The sequence below is a fragment of the Barbatula barbatula genome (assembly GCF_947034865.1).
Source record: "Barbatula barbatula genome assembly, chromosome: 5".
Lineage (NCBI taxonomy): Eukaryota > Metazoa > Chordata > Actinopteri > Cypriniformes > Nemacheilidae > Barbatula > Barbatula barbatula.
In genome coordinates, this window is record NC_136769.1 from 10,941,092 (window position 1) to 10,962,481 (window position 21,390).

The following is a 21,390-nucleotide window of genomic DNA, read 5'->3' on the forward strand; positions in this document are numbered from 1 at the left end:
ACCCGCCTTAAAACATATCCAATTATGGTCGGGTAACCCAAAAATTCGCCTCATTATTCAGGCCTTAAAACGGATTTATCAAGTAGTTGCTCGTGAAAATACTGTATGTACTGTAGCTTCGCACATCCCTAATACAACCATAACATAAAAAAGGCAATACAATTGGAAGTAATTTGGTCTCACCGATGTCTCACTCTACAGTGTAAAACAATGGCGGTCTGAGTACATCAATATTGAGAAAGTCTTGCAAAGGGATGCTGCGTTAAAGTCATTAGCATTTCATTAATTAGCTTCCCACTTCCTTATGAAGATTGCAAAAGAGCAAAGACCCTCCAGCGGGACCTGCCTTCATTTAATAGGCAGCATGAGGCAGGGAACAATCGGAGGAGTACTCATCTCTCGAGACCACTCCCTGTAATCATCAGCTGCTGCTCTGAGACACACCCCGCTCATTCATACACACCGCGCCTCAAACCGGCCCGCAACGGCACCTGTAATTCAAACGGCAGCTAACCCAGCAGCTGGCAAATTATATCGGAATGTCTGATGTTTACGCCGAACTTCCGAGCCAGTCAGTCTTACTAAAAGCAGGACAGATGGTGCGGTTTCTTCTGTTGCTTTCCGTGCGTGCAGGCAAACAAACCGGCGAGACACGGCTCCGTGGTGACTGTGATGTTTTATGAGATTTGACAGAATGAAATTTTGACACAAAACATTACGGACATCAAGCATTGACTGAAGCAATCTAGCTCCGAATATATTTCCACTAGAATCGGCATTAAACCTAGCAAGCTAACAACGATACTTAAAGAAGCTCCAAATCAATTAGCAAAAAAGAGCGACTTAACCAGCCTCTGAAAAATCTATTCGCATCCGCACTCTCAATTTCCAATCACAATATGCTGCTGAAAGATCATCAATTACCTTGTTACTTAAAATAGCTATATTCCAGTATATCCGTCCAAGTCACCGCGCTCATTAAAGGCCCCTCCATTTGTTTGCGCACTGCAAAGGTCTTTAAATCTGCCACAACATACAAAAAGAGGCCAATTCCACATTTCCCTGTGGTGTTAATTGAGAGAACATGCTGCTTCCTGATTAATTATGTCAATGTATAAGAAATCCACATAAAAAGAGCTTTGCTTTGAGGAGGCGCCTCAGAATTACCGCACAATGAGCGATGGCTTAACTAGCAGCCCGCGCATAACATCTGGACGGCATGTCACTGTCTTATTATGACAGACCTTGACCGGTGATTTCAACCCTCATTCGCCGGGGGGGGAACAGGATCAAGCTCTCCCGGACAGAGATAAATTCCCTTCCAGAGCCCAAGCATTTCATGAGGTATGTCATACCTGCATTATGTGATGTAACATAATGTTGTGTATTACAATGAATGAAAGGTCGAGGGAAAGACGGGCTGAGTGGAAAGGAATGGGTGAAATTATGCGGTGAGGAAAACACACACACACGCAACGCTCTGACATGCATAGTCTTAAAGCTGGCTTGCAGTAATTACCCAGCTGCTGAACTACTAGGGTGGCAGGATTGAAAATGAGTACCAATTATTAAATGCACCACAGAGAAGATAGAACACTACAGGAGGTCCACAATGGGACTCATGTTGCTTTGCCTTAGCTCCATAAATGCTAAACGACTCAGAAAAGCATTAATATTCAAACTGTTCCATCGCTGACTCCAATTTAAAAGAAAAAGCAATACCTAATCATCATTCCAGTCAATCAGATCCACCTAAAGACTATTCAGACGACCATCCACTGCATCCTGATGAAGGTTTCCCACCTGCACGCAAGGACACAACACTTCCCCACCCACAACTTTGGGACATTTTCGAGTTTACTTTTTGTAGAACAATAATCATATTTTAAGGCTTTCTGCCACCGTGTGAAGAAAAACAATTTAGCCATGGCATGAAGCAATTACATTAAGATGAGGCGGGAGCCTTTGCCAGCCGCTCGCTTTGGCAGTAGACTGAACGACGACGCAAGCGGTAAACTGTAATCGACTATGCCTAGCGTCTACATACGGTACCTGTCTTTCAGCAAATACTGTTACATGTCACAACCCCTAATTGATATTCACAAGTCCAGCTCATAGTCTATTACCTCACTTCCTCCCATAGTGTGACACAACAGCAAACAGACGCACGTTGCATCTTGCTTAAATTATCTTTCTCCCTCAATGTGCACACTATATTATCCTGGGACTTATTAGGTAGCGCTATCGTGCCGGTACTCATAGTAAGATAACCCTTACCTGGTCTTATCACTGGCGCACAAAAGCTTGGGATCAAACAGGCCTCCATGTAATCCATCTCTGTCAGCAGCATTACGGAAATTACCTGTCACAACCATCATGGTCAAGATTCTGTGATTAAACACAAACTTTGGAAATAAATGCCCAAGGGCAGCAGAACATGGGTCTCTGAACGTTTCAATTGAGTCTCCCCCCAACCGAACTCATTAATTGCTCGATTCTACATGGAGGAATTACGGACGACACAATGTTCTCTCCGAGAGGGGAAAAAGAAAAGAGAACGTAGGAGATCATCACAGTCTATTGCTTGTAGCCACAGAATGATCTTTCATTATCTTTAATTCAGATAGGCAGTGTTTTCTGTCATTCTGCCGGGCTGGTGACAGAGTTGGAATTGGTGTTTCTAAAATAGAGCCGAGAAGTTAAATGGATTTAAACCTTTGTTCGCCGCAGTCTTGTGTGCAGGCCGCACTTAATGGAAATGAGTCTCTGTGTCTGACAAGATCAGAGGTGCACACGGTGACCTGTAGCTTAACAGTGGATCGTTGCAATTCATCGTTGAAGAGTTAATAGATATTTTCTCATCAAAACTTCTCTTGCCTCAGTTTTGTGGAGCGCTTAAGTTAATTACACAAATATTGAGACAAAGTCACACGCTAACATGTAAACAGACATAGTTTCCAATTCTAATATCTTAATTGTGTTTGCACACACACCTGCATGCATTTAATTGAAAAGGGACAGAGGTTATTATGAGGGTGTTAATTATGAGTATATGCATACAAAAGCTGGATTATGTACAGAATGTGAACATAGTTTGCTGCAGAGGTCTCCTTTTTAGTATAAGTCTAAATATGTACAGTGTGGGTTGTGAGAACATCGCAAAAGCTGCTTTGTGAAAATAATAGCACTATATCATGACAAAACTTTAGAAAACACATGGAAACTGTTCAAAGATGAATGTTTTAAGTTATTTGGCACTTTAAGTGACTGTCCCGGTCACATATTCTTTTATCGTTCGCCCTTTTGGCTTGAGGACCAATCCCGCGAGCTTCCAAAATACAGTATTCATCCCTGACAAGCGTTACAAAGTACGTGCCTTAAAATTTAAGTTATATTCGGTAGAAGTTTTGTTGACAAGGTTAGGTTCACTCAATTTAGATGAAGGACCTTGCGAAATTGCGAAATGACCTTGTTTTCCTTGAGTTTTCAGACAGCTAAGGAGGTAATAGAAATATTCAAAATGTAATCCCAAGGATTCGTTCCGACTCCAAAGGAATATTATGTGCTTTGTGAAATAATTCATGCAATATGCATGGCAATGAAAATGATATAAGGTTGGACATCAGATATTGATATAATAACTTATTTAGTGTTATTCATATAATGGAGTCGATTATGTCAAATTTAACATTTCTTTAATAAATTATGAGACTGTTGAGAGTAAAAATGTCACATCGTCTTTATGGATCAAAGTTATATTCTACGCCTATCAACTGTTCCCATAATTCTGATTAATACCCGCTGTCCGTTTCTTAGGGAAAATGTATTCATAGTCACATTTTTGATGCATCTCTTTTCATAGCGAACGAATTTGCTGCATAAAAGACAGCGGTCCCAAGACATGTCACAAAAGGCTTTGCTTGCCACATGGAAAGCCTTGGCTTTTCTGTAAACTCTGAGTTCGGATTTCCCTCTGAACTCGAAGAGTGATCAAAGCTTACTGAACTGTCAAAATAGTCCAAACAGCGTAAGGTGCAGTACTGTTGATATTTAAATCATCATTGAATACGCAAACTGAGCACCGCAGAACAGAGAACTGTTTATTCTTCAAATCCCTTTATTGTCTGGGTCTTCACTAAAGCTATACTTCATAAGTTCTGGGGTCAGTAAATAAGAGTATTATTAAACATGGCTGTCAGCAAACTGAACAAACCGAAGCGGTGGACAGCTCCCTACTAAATTATTTACAGCACAACATGCAGTATGTATTTGTTATTCTGTTCTTTAGGTCCCAGGAAAACAATGCAGAAGCGCTGCCTTTCTCTGTGCATGCACCACCTGCTCTGCACTGCACCTTACATACATACTGTATGCCACCTCTAGCAGCGGGCGGACACGACCAAAGATCATTAACAAGAAAACACTCAAGTACATGTCAATCAATGAGATGGAACGACAGTTTGTTTTGGATCCAAATTGTTGCTGAGTCAAACGAATGACTTCCTTGCTCTAATGCACAAACCATTATGATGACCTTACATCAAAGCCTGCAGTGTACACCATTCACCCTTCATGTGTTTGTTTGTTAAATAGTTTGGCACAGAGGGTGTTGGGAGTCAATGACAGCCTATAGAACCTTATGGTAAAACATTTAAGGGTCTCGTGCATTCTTTTGCAAAAATGCAACGAGTCTTTAGGACCCAAGAATTGTCCAAAGAGTTTTGCGGTCTTCTGATTCACTGCATAGCTTTCCAGTCACAACACTAAAAGCTGTTGTGGTGCTTGGCTTTTCGTAATTGCATGTTGCGGCTATATTTCTTTATGCTTCAGCTACTGATAAGAGTATATTCTGTCAGCTCCATTTACCACATTAAAATCCATTCCGCAAAACTCTCCAGATTTCCTTCGTCCACGATCACCACAGTAATAGCAAAAAACGCTCATTTTCCGCGTGGAGCTGTCCACTAAATGTTCGATTTAAAGTTTTTGTTACCAACCGGTGCTGCAATTACGTGCGGAGAACTACACTCGAATGAATAAAGATTAGATTATAGTGAAAATTCAGTCACACAAATCCATCAGGCTCAACCATTTGAATAGTGTTTTGTTAAGATAAATGGATTGGTAATGTAACAGGCTCTTAGAAGAGGGCTGAGCTGAGATACGGAGCCATTCTGTTGTTCCCCAGCGCCATTCCTTTTCTCTGTACGTCAATAGAATGAGAGGTGGGGCAACACTCCCCGTGGGCATCGCCTTTTCCATTTGGACTATTTGACACAACACCCTTTCTCCTCGCCTATTCAATCTGTGCTGGGCCTTCCAGTGAGCTAATGATGTTCCCTATTGTTTCAAAGGTTTTCGAGCAAATGGCATGTGTGTATATCAGTCGCGAGGCGCTAAGCATGCGGGATACCGGAGAGAGAGAGATGATGCCCTGTGTGAGCGTGTGCCACAGTCAGAGTGTCTGGAAAGTTGAAACCTCCCTCACAGCTTGCCTCCTGTCAGCAGAATTTTGTTAATATTGAAGCAAATTTGCAGCAGCGGAGCAGAGCAGAAGTCTTTGCTATACAGTGAGCGGCTAGGGTTGTTTTGTGTTCATTTGTTTTCGCTTACTGTCCTTGCATTGTATGAATAACTAGATGGGTACCGTTTGGGATGAGAAACTCGCTGGAATGTGTCTCCGTAGTGCCTGGGAGATAATCTGTGTAGATATGTACAGGGTCACCAGAGGCCCCACACTTACCACTTCGTCTATGGCATTACAATTACAAAAAATCTTTTAATCCCTCAAATATTTTATCTGGAATAATAATGAGGAATAGTAACATTGATGATGTGCACAGTATCACTGTCTAAACTGCACAATTAACCCGTGAGTATCTGTGTTTTTCTTAGAATAGATTTTCTTCATTAAGATTCTAACTAAACCAGCAATGATTTATTCATTCTGTATGATAAGCTTACGTACCCACACCGCACTTTCAGCTTTACACGGTCCCTAACAAGCAAGCTCTCATCAATCAGAATCAATCAATCAGCATATCTAGAAGGCTCGGGGATGGTTTGTAAACACTATATCACAATGAAACAAAATTTAGCCGCGATCCATACTTTAATCCGTGGCAAAGCTGCCTCATTACAATCTCACCTCAAACCTCCTGGCCATTATCCTGATTGACCACAAACTAAACTCTTCTTATAGGGAGGAGATTGTGGGGTATCATTACTTGGATAAAATGACGATAATCCACTTTAAGGCTTTTTTGAGGATTACATATCAGCTTGAGTGTTAAACCAATAGTTTAAATAGCCAAATTTCTGTCATACACTCGTAAACACTGGGTCGGAATGTCCGCTTACATTACGTTACGTGCGTGACCTTTTCAACATGATAACAGAGTATGTGAACTCGTGGACGCGCATTCTGTAGGCAGGGCAAGCCATATATTTATGTTTAAAAGTATATCATTTGAACGTTTTCTTGGAAAATGACCAATCGTTTCGCTCAACAGCACCCTTGTTCATCGTCTGGTGTCGTTTCGAGCCTTTTGAAGCTCCGATGAAATTTGGACTTTGACCAACAGCCCCCCGTTGAAGTGCATCATATGGATAACCCTGGAAATCTTTGCTCAAAAGCTTCAATTTGTTTAAACAAAAGATATAAACACACGGGCAGCTTGTATGTGAGTGAATTATCATGAAATGTTTATTTTATAGTGAACGACTCCTTTAGAGACATTTGCTCACCCTCTTTCATTTCAAACCTGTATGACTTTCTTTCTTCTGCAGATCACAAAAGAAGATATTTTGAAGAATGTTGGTTGAACAACGGCGGTACACATTGACTTCCATTGGTTTTGTGCCCATATAATAGAGGCGAATTGCAACCGTCATTGTTCAGTCGTGAGAAAATGATGAGGGTGGGTAAATGACACCAGTTTTTTTGGTGGGATATCACTTTAAAGTTCTCTTTTTTCTGAAGTATCCCTTTAAAGGAACATTAGTGAGTAACAAAGTGAAAATTCACTCACTGTTAACTTGTAAACCGCAGCAGGTGATCTAGTTCTTGAGGTCTCTCACCGATCAGGTTGTGAATAATGACTAATTCTATCATATCATACTTCCATTGTACTTTTCATATCAACTGTCAAGACAGTCAGAGAACACAGGAAACAGCACATAGATTAGCAAACAACATGAGCGTGGAAAAACACTGTGCTGTGCCTTTAAATCTAACAGTCATCTAAACTCTAACCTGTTGTTTATTCTTCACAGGCCACTGATGGCTTGTTTGAAACATACGACACGGGGCCGGCCAGTTGCGCCACGACGCAAACAGACATTGTGATTTGCAAATTATGTCTGGTTGACAGGGACGAGGGGAGGAAGCTGTGAAAAGACCCTCTTGAACCTCTTCAAAAACACTAAGATGAGTCAATTCATGTAATTAAGATATCATTCACAGATATTGTGCTGTCAGATAGGCCAACGCGGGCCAGGATTTGGCTCTCATTATGAAGCATTTGGATGTGATGTTTCTCTGACACACAAGCGACTCACCTGCTACCCCCCACCTCTGCTGTGCATAATGTCCAGCTCATTACAGGACTGGAGACTGGTCAACTTGAGGAGACAGAGATGCCTAATGAGGACTGCAAGCTCCCTCTCTCCCCTCCCTGCCTACACTGGCTCCAATTTGGATCCACATGAAAGGAGAGCCAATCTGAGACACCTAGAAACGTATTTTCTTATCTCGGCACTTTAAGGATATCCCTGGTTTCATGTTCTTCTGTTACAGCTGGACAAATTTTTGCTCTGCGGTGTGGCGAAGTCTGAATTTGATAGCAGAAATAATAAGGATAAATGGTGGCTTGGATTTACAAAAAGGTTTTTTATTTGTGTCTAGTCTGAAGGATACAGGTAACATCAGGTTAGTGCTAAACCTTGATGGAGGTTTCTAAGAAATAAATGAAATGAAATTTGTTTTCATAGCTTTAGAGGATTTTCATCCACAAAGGTTTGTCAGACCTCCATCAACACACAAGTACTTTCCTACTTGTCATGATCACAAACTATAACACCAATAAGGTTGTATTTGTTTGCATCAGTATACATTATCTAAAATAACTAACAATGAGCTATTCTTCAGCATTGTGTTGTTAAAGCAACAGTTTTGTAATTTATTGTACTTTGGCTCATGTCATCTCAAAGCATGCGCTGTTTTCTAAACACAGTTTACTAGAAAATAATCTGAAAAATATTTAACAAAATAAATGAAGCAATTTCAACACCATTGGTGACAACAATGCTGTTTTCTCCTATTTTTGTCTTGACAACAGTCACAATGAAATTTGGTTGTTTTGCAGTTTTTTGAAATATGTCAATTCATTTGCTTTCCATGTAAGAAATAAAACCATCTGGGTTTGGAATGACAGAATTCTCATTCCCCCTTTTTCATTATTCCTTCAATTCAATGTATTTTCATATTTCCACAGCATCTCAAACATCATACCCAGAATGCATCTGTCTACGCTGGCATGCGACGCCCCGCTGACAACGAGCTCCAAATACAGTGTCAGCTTGAAAAAGCTGCATTTCTATTATCAAGCCGATGCGATAGTAAGCACCTTGAAGGAAAGTGGTGAATCTGAGGCTGATATGTGGCTGCTCCGCTATCAGCCCAGATACTAGCATGTGCAGGACACAGCAGAAATCTCTGAGTGTGAAATCCGTCACCTATCTCCAAAATACAAACCCTCCGTCTTATCCGGCTTCTTTATTCACAGGGGCCCTCAGTCAACGGAGCCCACAAAAGGTTCTGCTTGCACGAGTCCATCTGCAGTATTTATTACCTCGCCGCTCAAGGTATTCTTCCCCGCAGTATATACCTTTGTGCCGCAACAGTCTGCTGATTAAATCAATATCTGTTTCTTCGCAGACATTAAAAACCAGACAGAGGGGAGGATTTGCTGATCCTGTTTTGTCTTATCAACACAAACGCCCCTGAGAAAGAAAGGAGAAACCATCATTTTTACAACGCTTGTGCGCCTATGCTAACGCTCTTGAACCGCTTTTCTTCCTTATCCTCAAATCTGCTGATTTGTTCTCTCGTAAATACGCAGCAATCCATGTCTTCGACATTATGCGAGCAGCAATAAGCCGTGGAAGGTAACTCAAAAATTACAGCTTCTGGCCATCAAAACGAAGAGGATGCATTTAAAGAGACAGGGACGAGTTAGATCTGTACGCGTGGCCCAATGAAATGCCCCCTTCACCTCTGAGGATGTGGCCGGGCTGCTGAGCGTGCACTGCAATTACGTATTGCTAATTGAAAATGTTAATCTTGTCACATTCAGGGGCAGACAGGGTTAAATTGGTAAAACTGCAATTCACTTAAGGCCATATCTCCCGTCGAAATGTACTGGATGATTAATCCTTTATATTCTTCAGGGATTTAGGGAATATCTGCAATTAAATTAACGACTACAAGTGTACGCTGCAAGATGGAAAAAAACATGAAAGACACACACTCATTTTTCCAAGTTGTTGCCTTAATTGTCTCTTTATGGCCCGTGTTGCTCCCCGCCGTTAAAGGAGCCGCCCAACACGAACACACGACTATGGACTTGCAAAACTATTTGTTTTTGAAAACGACAAGTCAAGTTGACTGAACCACTTGGGTAATGGGTCTTACGAAATCTCTGTTTAATTTGGCTGGTTTCTGCCTCATCGTATGTCTTTGGGGCCATTTATAAAAGCGTTCCTGTGTTGGAACACAGCTAGATAGAGCACAACAGAGTTGAACAGAATGCAGCAGGTATTATGGCACGTTTTTTTTTACAAATGTGCTATATGTAAAATGTAGAAATCCTTCTTATTAGCGACACCAGTGGCCTTTAAGTGAACTGCAGTCCACAACTTATCACTCATGCTCAAACACGCTCGTGCTCAAAATGTGGTTATGTGAGAAAGCCTCGGCCGCAACAGTAAATAAACATGATTTACAAACATCATTTCATCAGACATAAATAATCCTCACTTACAGTATATTCCTTAGTTGATTTAGTCCTTCACATAAAAATCAGTCTACAGGCTGTCATTTACAGCCAAGAAAGTCAAGGGCGGTCTCGTTTTTTAAAGTTTTGTTGAAAGCTGTTCACACATATAATGAATAAAAAATAATTCATCCATGGCAATTTCACACGCATAGCCTCTTTAAATAGCAAAATACATTCTCTTTTGTACAGCTGCAGCCTTTGTGCTCTAAAGGGAATACAATGTTTTTTTTAACCATGAACAATATTTTAAAAGCTACTGTAAGGCAGAGGCACAAAAATATTAAAACTTAAAAATATTTATTTATTAAAAAAATTTAATATACCACTGGCCTTTGGTTTATTAAGTTAGACAGCTATTTGACTTTATAGACTTTATGATTTCTGCCCACAGCGACACTCATGAACTACCAGCACTATAAGAAAAATACATAAACAATATACAATATAATATGAAGCTATTACTTTAAAATGTACATCCATCAATGTAAAATCTTCAAAGTGCAGTGTTTGAGCGATACAATGTCCCCATTTGTTCAAACACATAACAAGATTAGCACAATCAGGTTTTCTTTCTTCTTGCCTTTCCTTCTATTTCCCCTTCTAGTCAGCAGGAAACATTCAATACCAACTAGGTCAACTAAACTAGTGTGGGCACCAGAGGCGAGAACACTGCAATTGGTCTGGCCAGAGCTGATATTTGTAGATAAATACCACATCCCCAGAGGTTCTCCTAGAGTGAATTATTAGCAAAGCTTCATTGATCTCTCTCAAAATGGCAATAATCTCCAGTTTCATCCGGGCCTTTACTAGGCCTTCAAAGTGCATTAGGCTGCCTGGCTGCAATTGTTATCACAAAGGTGTTTTCCTGGCCTGACCATTTTATCCGAGAGTGCGAAAAAGTGTGCGGCGTTAAAGTGATTTTCTTTCTCTCTGCGGTATGTGCTGCTGTTGTATTGTGTTTTATAGCCCCCAATAAAAACCTCCAGCACTGCAAAGCTCTGGACCATATGCGTGTAGGCTCAATGCTTTTATGGTGATGAATACACTTATGTAATAAAGGCGTTTCATGAAAGGGCTTGTTGTGCTTTCACTTTTGTTTTTTGCTTTCCCTGGCAGGAAATTTCATTAGAGGGGTAATGATTTGAGTATATGTAACAAAGCTGACAATCTCTCAAAACGTCATTCGCTAATCCAGACGTCGTCATTCTTTAAACTTTTTCCCTTTCGCATTTACCATCCCATCCCGGTGAGGTTTTATTTATATATATTGCATTATATAAATCAGATGAAAACTGTCATGCCCACATCACAAACGGGAGGAAAACACTGGCACGGAGGAATCAGATGAAAGGTTTCGATGACCTACAGGGAATAGAAAACTTCTGGATTTAGGGTAGAGTAGCAAAAAACGCATTCCTTGCCCCGGTTTGAAATCTGTCATATTTTGCTCCGTCATTACAGTGATGCCACTTTGATATGTTGCCATCTGTAAAGAACAGCCACCTGTCTCCATCAATCATCATAACACACCGATGAAAAGAGCCACAAACTGTCATTTAATGACAGCAGATAATGACCAGCACAACAGTGCTTTCAGTGCTCGTGAATAAACAGGTAATGACATGGCAGGTTATTTGAATCCGTCCTCGTGTGGCTGTAATCTCATACCAAACAATGGCTGGTAAACCCCATTGGCGTTAAAAGCGCCAGCCCGGTACGTGGGACGGGAATAAGATTGCCTCTTTGTGACACCGTTCCCCTCTCTGGTGCACTCTGGGACGGTGGAAGTGCGCCCCTTTGAGTAGAACTCAGAAGAATATAATGAAATATAACACTACTTCTTGTCACAGGTCAGCAACCAAGCCTGCTCATAGACTGGCATTCCAAATGCCAAAGCCATTCATTATGAAAATGCTATGCATTGATTTGTCATACGTTGTAAAACTCTATCAGAAGGGCAATTTTTAAATCCATGCAGCAATGCCTGGATGGCCGTGGCATTAATACTGTTCAATTGCTCTCCGTTTCGGCTACCCGGGCCCTCTGAAACCGGTCATGTTAAGCGCTTCAGCACAGTCGATGAAATAAAATAAGACAGGATTGAGTATATTAGATAAGAATTATGATATATAAGCGGCGCACTACTGCGAGACAGCTAATTAAATAAGAACATATTTGATAGCAACTGACAGTTGAGCGTTCTCACCCAGGTCCCATCCTTACTGTCAGGGAGAGAGAGGGAATTAGAAGGTGTATAAATACCATATGGTGTGTGCTGAATTGTCTTGCATTAATGTCAATTATATCCTTTGTGTATACATCAAATGTTCTTAATCCTCATTTTCATCTGTTACCCAGCTACTCGGAGCGACTCATTCATCTATCGCCCGATGTAAACTTATGTAAATTATATATGCTGCTTTATAATAGACTGTATACACAAAAAGCAAAAACATACAATGAATCACAATTGCTTCTACATGCAAATTAGCATGCGATTTAAACAATTATAGACATAAACAGCTAAATGCGATTCTTGAAACCAGTGACCTCAGCCTAGCCAAAAAATTACTTTCAATTTTACTATTAAATGTAAGGTGGAGTTTTAAGAAAGCACACATGTAGTAACTACAGTGTCTGTCATTTTTGTATGATTCACAACATATGAATTCATTCGAATAAGCCACCTCGTAATATAGTTACGAATTCCTGTGAGATCAGGTTGGCATTTCAGGGATTGCACATGATAAAATACTGAATAAAATGGCCCTCATCAGACGTGTACCCTATTCTTTACCAAAACAAAAAAGGGGACCCGATCATGAATAACTGTCTTTCAAACCCCTGCATTACAAATGATGTGCTCAACTCTGGATGATGACCAGGCATCCATGTCACAAAGTTAAGTCGCCAGAAGTCCCTCGTGGACAGCCCCGGGCTCTCCTATTGGTTATCATGGAGGGCAGCCTTTGTCAATCAATTGAATAAACTGCTTTCATAGCATCTATTGAAAGACAACTCTGACAAGAGGCTAGAAGTGCCTCCGCAGCACTTTCTCTTGCAACGAGGGGGGGCAATAACATCAGCTTGGACAGCAGAGCGGCTCTGACACGACTGTTTACTTGCTCTTTTCACTACCTCTGTGTTTCAATCTTCATCCAAGGCCAGTCCTGATGCTCTCCAATTAAAAAAGTGACATGTAAAAGTGGACCGCCGTTTCTTTTAGCTTCTTTCTAATGTTGCTTCGTTTGTTTGTTTGTCTGAAGACACTCTGGGAATTGAAGACAAGGGACCTATTTATATCTAAAGCTTTTATTGCCAAGTGTGTGAATGTGGCACGGTGCTCGGCTTCTCTATTAAATGGTGTTAAGATGAAAACCCTGTGGCAGAAAAAGTAACCCACACAATTAATTCCAGTTTACAGCCATACGATCTATGACTAAAGAAATACTGAAGGGTCTGGTACAGAGCCTGAACTGGGCTGTCATATGGCAAAGGCTGTTTGGTCACCAGAGGCCTCTTAAAAGAACATCGTATCGCGGTCATAGCTTTGCTCGGAATGCACTCTGTTTGTTAGGAATCTAGGAAACGTGTGCAGAATTTGTTTGATCAGATTTATCCTATTGCATTCATAGAATAAAAATCTGACAAAAATGATAAACAGGTTGCTTTAGATTACATGGACTGTACGGTATCTGCAACTCAAAATGAACCAGTTGAGAAGTGAATTTCAATTCACACTTAAATGATGCAAATTAAATATTTAGCAAGAACTGTATACTTTCATACCGCACAGTAATTTCTGCATCTCCTGGGAAATTTCATCCTTGAATCTTTCCCTTCGAATCATATTCCTTCCAGGCCACCCATGTTCCAATTAAACATTCAATATTCATTTTCCTAATATAGAATTTGAGTTTGCTGTGACTGCATGAGTAAGTAACTGGAGATTGTCTTGTGTGTTTACCAAATCCTTTGATTCTGAGTTCTTCTGACGTCTCAGAGTTTAATAGCCTGTTTCCACTGTTAGCTCAAGCCAACTATCAATAAGTAATAATTTATAAGTAATAAATACAAATATGTCCTTCTGTGTAAATACATTTAATTATGTTGACTTGACATTTAGCTACTGAAACCATTTTATCATAAAAAATAGATAACTTTAACAGCATAATGAAGAAAAAGCAGCCAATCAGATCACAGAATAGATGGAGATGGGAAGTCCTTCAATATAGTTTAAATAGCATCCAAGGGAAAGACCTCACTAACTAGTTGGTGAAATGCAATTAGTATGTTTTTAGGATGACTATGGAAGATGCTACATTATTTAACAGAACTCATTTATTTAGGTCATAATTCATATTTCACCATAATTCTCATAACATGTGTTTTATTGGTTTTGATGAGTTTACAATTTTTCTTTTATGCAAAAAATAATTATGAAATTAAGTAAATGTCACGTTGCATGAAGATATTTTGGAAATTTCCTACCCTAAATATATATAAACGAAATTTTTGTGAGTGGACGGCCTGCTACAGTGCCTCTGATTAACAACTTCAAAGGAAATGTTCTCAATATTTAGATTTCATATGTTGTATATCCACCATTTATTTTCATATCCTAACAACCCATACATCAGTCGAAAGCTTTATCATTCAGCTTTCAGATTATGTAAAAATCTAAATTTCGAATAATTGACCCATAAAACTGGTTTTGTTGTCCAGGGTCACAAATGTAAAAAATATAGAAACAAAAGAAAGACTTTCAAATTAAAACGGTAAAACTGGCAAATTGTAGTTTATATACACAAACAATAAATTGTTATTTTATTATTGTTTGTTTGTTTGTTGGTATATACAATTAGCACAGCATATGAAATCCAGATACTTCTAATCTTTATGAAAAAAAACCTTCAGCTGACACATTATGTGAAGGATAATTCCGTTCTTTATGTCTATGTTCACTTGAACTGCCCATCAGATTAAAATGAGATTAATTTCCTGATAAACTCTCAGAGTGAAGAAGTCTTCAGGGGGCTTTAAATGTATTCCATGGGCAATTAAATACAACAGGATTTCCTCAGCTAAGACTGATTTTGAGTGATAATGGCAGGTGAAGATACAGATAATGAGCAGGCCAAGACACACACGCTTACAGCCCTTCAAAATGACTTCCTGTGCTTTAACCTCGCAGTTATGAATCAACGTGCCACGCGCTGTTTCTCTGACACTCTGCTCTTTGGGCCAAGGACGAGAAAGAGAGATTTGTTACTAACTTACACACAAATAGAACCGTACCAGTGTTTTAACTCCATGTAAATGAATGCAGAAAGCATATCACAAAACTATATGTGGATTTTCTAATATCTAAATGATGGAATACATTTTATATACACTTTTTAATTAATGCATTTATTTTGGTATATTGTCCATATCGTAAAATAATTTGCTACTGTACAGGCAAATGCAATACAGACAAGCTTCGATTATCAGACTCTTGTGTAAAAACACACACGTCGAAAGTAAAAAAATCAGACATCTATCAAATTGAAAAAAACACACACTTTTGTGAGTGATTGTAAAGTTGTATTGTCCTAGTCTAAGAAAAGGTTCAAACTCTTTATAACACACAATTTTAAACCGGGAAATCGAAATTATATATAACTGATAGACTACATACACAGCAACGTTCCCACTGTGCATTTTCTGTTATTTAGTTATAATTACTATAGTTAATATAATTGTGTTATTTCAAAACGCAGAAATTTCACATTAAATCCAATGATGTCCAAAATATCCAACTTGACAAAAGAACTTCAGCTGACCATATTTTGACTTGAATACTTGATTTCTTCCACTTGAGTTGTAGACAAACACATTTTTATCTGCATCAATCCACGGTAATAAAGTGCAACTTGACTACAGTATTCAACACACAAATATGAAAAAGCTTCAAGGAATCCGCATTCTAAAGCTTCTCAGATATTCGAAGGAGCACGTGCTCCCTCACTTTGAATGGTCATGACGCTTTTGGACGTCGATAATGACATACGCAATTACAGTGGTTTTGCACAGTACACACACACACACAGAAGCCACCAACGAATACACCGCAGTCGACTGGGATGATTGTTACCTACCCACAAATACATCATCATTTTGAGCGAGGAGTCAGGGGCTCTTCGGCAGCTTGAAAGCGCTTCCTTACTTAGCTTCTTTTAACTTCTCAAGCTCAGCTTTGGAAACCCGGCTGAATCCTTCTTGTTTTACCCTCGTCTCAGGCTCACAGTTCTTGTGTATAATTTATTATATCACTATAATAGAGCTTATTTAATCTGACACATGGAGCAAGAAGAAGGTACTTCACAAGGTTTGGAATGCTTCTAGCAGTCTTGTCCTTGCTCTTCTCCTTTTTTTTGTTCTTTCTGTTCGTTCCTCACTTGGTCCTCCTCACACTTTCACTGACAAGCCCTGCTGAGGTACCAATTCCTGACGTTTCTATTTAATGAGAAGATCCGTGCACCAAAGAAGTCCAGTATAACTGTGCTCTGAAAGTGCCAGAGAAAAAGAAAGAGAGAGAGGAAGTGGGGGGTGATTGTATAGGTTCTTCCAGAACACGTTTACACGCTCCTCAAGAAAGGTGCAACATCGACAGCTGATAGGACGATCCAAAGCAGATCTTCCTCCAAAGCAGGACTTGTCCTCTACAAAATGTTTGTCGAATCCTCAGATACTGTCATCCGGAAGACGATGCGCAGGGGAAGACATCAGTAGGAAATCAAAACACATCTTCTGGCCAGGGAGAATGTAGGAGGACGTGCATCTGACCATAAAACTCACTTCCTCGAAAAAATACAGCAGTTTAAAAAAAGGAGAAAAGATTTAGAAGGAAAAAAACTGGAGAAAACTAAAAGGAGCCAGAAAGCACCAGTCTCTTCAAAACGTGGAGCTTGCACCTGACTTTACACCCTGGATGTTTCTCCCCCTCTCTTCTCGTCCGGAGTGAATGTGTTGGAGATAAAAGCAGTGTGTACCGGGGCCAAGGCCTTCCCGCTCGGGTTGTTCTGCCTCTGACGCACTGGCTGCCTTTTTACAGCACTTTTCTACAGCCATCTGCTGACTCTACCGTGCTATTGCTACTGAGAGACAGACAAGCAGCCAGTCAGCATCGCAAAGCACAGCCTGCCGCAGCTAAACCACAGCAACAACTACCTTAATAAGCACATGTGAGGCTGAAACGCATTACTACATCAGACGGGGGATGGGATTTTTAATCAAATTCAGGTATCAGAGAGGAATAAATATGGTATTTCAAATGGATTTCAGAATAAAAAGGGACGAAAAAGAAAACTGAGCATGGTCCATTTTTTTGTTTTATGTGTAAGACACAAAGCAATGAGATTTGCCGGTATATTTATGAGGGGAATTACATTTCGAGGGAAATTTAAATATTAATTACTCCTCAGGAAGCAATTCGACTCTGCTTTAAAAGGAAAACTATATTAAAAGAATAAAGCCATCAAAGAAAAAGACAAAAGGGTGTAGGAGGACAAAAGATGAAGTCAACGGAAAAAGCTTAACATACAGACGGCATAGACCGTTAATCGGACGGCAAATGTACAAACACACAAACTAAAACAATATAAGGCAAGTTTAACTTCAAAAAGGGGTTTTTCTATAGGCACAGCACAAATCATCGGCTACAGCAATATAATAAATGTTCAATAAAATCCAAATTATAATAAAAATTACACCAACGATGATAATAATAATAATAAATTATATATACATATTATAATGTATTATTATTATTAATTATTTTCATTTGGTATAATTTGGTATTATTTATTATTATGATTTTTATTCATTATGATTACGATTAATCATTCTTCTTCTTCTTTTTATTATTATTATTATTACCTCAATAAGGCATTTACTATGTACAGCACAAATTATTGGCCACAGCAATATAAATGTTCAATAAAAACTTAAATAATAATAATTAAAACTTGTTTTATTATTATTATTACATATATTAAATCTTCCAAGTACAATAGTTCATGCAGGCCAGGCAATGTTTGAACTTAGCATACTAATACAGAATGAACTGTCACATGGATATGTTTACAATGCCTTCAAACACGGATCATCCAATCACAATTTAGAGTCAAATCAGTTTAAAAAGGAGGAAAACCCCAGTACTGTGTTCACATTTGCAAATGTTTTCTTCTAAAACGATTAGTAGAGAAAGATAACATCAACATAATGAACATTATTCTAGAAACTATAAATGAATGTCGACGTAGCATAATATTATTATTTAAATAAGATTAATGGCAGGTGCAGGTCTATTGTTTATGCACTCTGACAAAATGAAGATTGCTCAACATAAACTTGCTTCAGTGTTTTTTCTTCAGGGCAAGTAAGGTCTAATGGTCAATCAAAGTGAGTGCTGCTTACTGACACGACCATTTACATAGAGCAGTCCAATAGAGTTGCTCTTTAACCAAATTAAAAAGCTGCATGTTTGAAATAGTAGCCATAATAGTGAAGTGCGTCACTCTTTTGTTTGGAATTTTTCTTAAATATGTAATGCGCATTATTAAAAAAACTAAATCTTGGATCATCTCGAAAGAAAAGCTAATTGACAAAACCCAACGCTAAGTACATTATCCTCGATGCAAAACATCATCTAAATGAGGTGGCGATAAGCCAAAAAGCATATTGGAACAACTGTCTTTACACTGTCACTAACAGGAAGAAATGAGAAAACAACGAAACCAAGAAAAGTGCTTTTCAAGTTTCCAAGAGGGGAAAAAAATCTATATTTGATCATTATGGGTTTTGTCCATATTTTCACCCTGCTCTAATTTCACACAATTTCAGAAAGAAGCCAGATCATTAAAAAACAAATAAACAAGCACACACAAAAAAGAGAGGGATGGGTGTGTATGATCAAGAAGGTCTGGGCATTAATCATATCAAGCCTAGCAGACTTAAAACCCTTCAACAAAGCATGATAAATTACAGCACTGAGAGGGGACTGCGGCTCAGACTCTGCGTGGTGTACACATCTCTCCCGTGATTCTACACGCCCGCATGTTCACCATGTGGGTTGTATGGAGAGCTCAAAGCAGAGCAGTCAGGACACACGGTCATCGCTACACACAGATAGAGGTGTGTTTGAAGAAGATGAAGATCTTTGGCAGGGTCTTCATCAGGAATGATGCTGACACCTTTGCTACCCTGTCTTTTCAGGCCAGTGAGTTAGAAGGAGGGTTTGAGAGGCGCTATTAAAGTTTAATGAGAAGGCGAGGTAAGCTTTGTTGTATTTTTCATAGGGACACAGCAGAGTATGAAGGAATATGAAGGTTTTCGTATGAGAATAAAAAAGAAATTATTTTCTTTGTTTTGTCTATTGATTTGATACCAGCTCAGTCCGAGGTGGCAAAACAAACATGGAGGTACACAAAGCAAATATGTTTTAGCATGAAATAAAGAATATGTTTTACGAATAATGTGTTTTCTGTGAACAGATTCATTAAAAGGTCTACATGAACATGTCCAAATGCCAATGGACGGAACACAGTACTCACACAAAAACACATGCACGGATGCACAAAGCCAAAGACAGTAAGGTATCAGGCTTACCCGGAGCTGGTCCGTATCACAACTCATTGGTTGTCCTGGAATCTGTCAACAGAGACATACAAATTAGAGTAACGCATTACACCCCAAATACAGCACCTCCCTTTAGTAATTACAAGTCAATCATCGAGAGCGGCTGAGGGGCGGGAAAATGAGATCTGTCAAAATTGAGGTTTGCAACATGGAACCATGCAGGTGGCGAGTGGAGGGAATAAGACAGGCAGAACATCGTTTTCATGCTAGAGATGGTGGACGTTAGGATATTTAAGCCATATTTTGGGCAAATAATGAGAATTGTGTAGAGCAATGATTCTCAACTGGTTTTGCTCTTTGGAGTTTAGATTATACCGTAGTTCAGGTGGTAATTTTGGTAATTTCATCGACAGCGCCAAAATTGTTGTGCAAAGGGAAACAAATGTCAAGCAATATATGTATTATATATTACCATGCAAATTATCCCTGCAATGTGCACATTTTTTAAATGAAAGAAATTGGAAAATCTTGTGAATGTTGCTGTTATTATAATCTCTGAAGCCAATATTTCACAGCACGAACCACACAAGTTTATCCTCTCTGTAAGTAAACCCCTATTGAAAGTATTCTGGGTAGAGATCGATTTTGGTTGATAAAAGCACAATTTAATTTCACAATTTAAATATCGTCCGATAGTTTAAAAACAGCCGATGATCAGGGACGATATATCCTGTCAATCAACAAAAGAGGACCTGAAAATCCAAAGAATTTGTGCTCTGTATATAGAAAATGTTAAGAAACATCCCCAGTTCGATGTGAGGAAAAGTTACGAAAGTTAAGAGTTACGAAATGTAATCTTCAGAATAGTTATGGGCAGATATCACTCTGAATAATTGACTATCGTATCGGTGAGAAAGTATGTATCGGTGCATCTCTTGAATCCTACATTCGGCCTTTGCATAGTTTTGTTCATGCATTTAAGATTGACATTAAGCGTTAGCACCCTGCTTTAAACAAGTAGCCAAGTGACCAAAACGCAAACTAACTCTTTGACCGTACACTCAGTAACAGAAGAGTTTTCTAATTACCTTCATTCATTTACATTTATGCATTTTGCAGACGCTTTTACCCAGGCGACTTACATTGCATTATACTATACGTTTGTATGTGCTATACAGTTGTTTATTCAGTGGATGAGCCCATTTTTTTAGCCTCGTTTATACAGTTGGTTGCCATACATTTGCATCAGAGCTGACCCGCGACCCATTTTTGAATTCTGACATGCCACCAGTTGAGAACCGCTGGTATAGATGTTAAATTGAATAACTAGACCGTTTCTACACACCTTTATGCAAAAAGTTTCTCAAATGCTAATCAATCATCCTCAACCAACGAAAAGGTGGGTGGAAGAAAAAAGAACATTTCTAATTTTGTTAATGCTTGTTGAGTGTTTGAAAGAGAACTACACAATTAAGAGATTAGGGTCTGGTTACACTGAAAGGGTTCCTGGATATACCGCTAATCTTTCCCTCTTGCCTCACGCAGTCGATACGTCTATAATGCACTGGCCTAGTGTTCATTTAAGAAATAGAATCTGTGTTACAAACGCTCTCTTCAAATGTAATGATGTTAACAGTTCCACTTTCCTCCTAGCCTAAAACACTTAGCTGTTTTTGAAAGTGTCCTCATTTCCCATTAGTCAGGCCACTGA

General features: G+C 39.2%; 1 protein-coding gene across 3 annotated transcripts in view; it reads right to left on the bottom strand.

Annotated features, from left to right (window-relative positions):
• Positions 1–21,390, bottom strand: part of rbfox1 (RNA binding fox-1 homolog 1) — a 200,720-nt gene that overhangs the window by 107,720 nt on the left and 71,610 nt on the right. Inside the window, exon 2 of one of the 3 annotated variants that reach the window (XM_079456771.1) lies at positions 19,710–19,751. In XM_079456771.1, coding sequence (XP_079312897.1) covers positions 19,710–19,751 — 42 coding nt within the window. Of the gene's footprint in view, positions 1–16,198; positions 17,136–19,709; positions 19,752–21,390 lie in introns of those variants that run through there. The other 2 variants (XM_079456777.1, XM_079456773.1) reach the window with 2 other exon arrangements.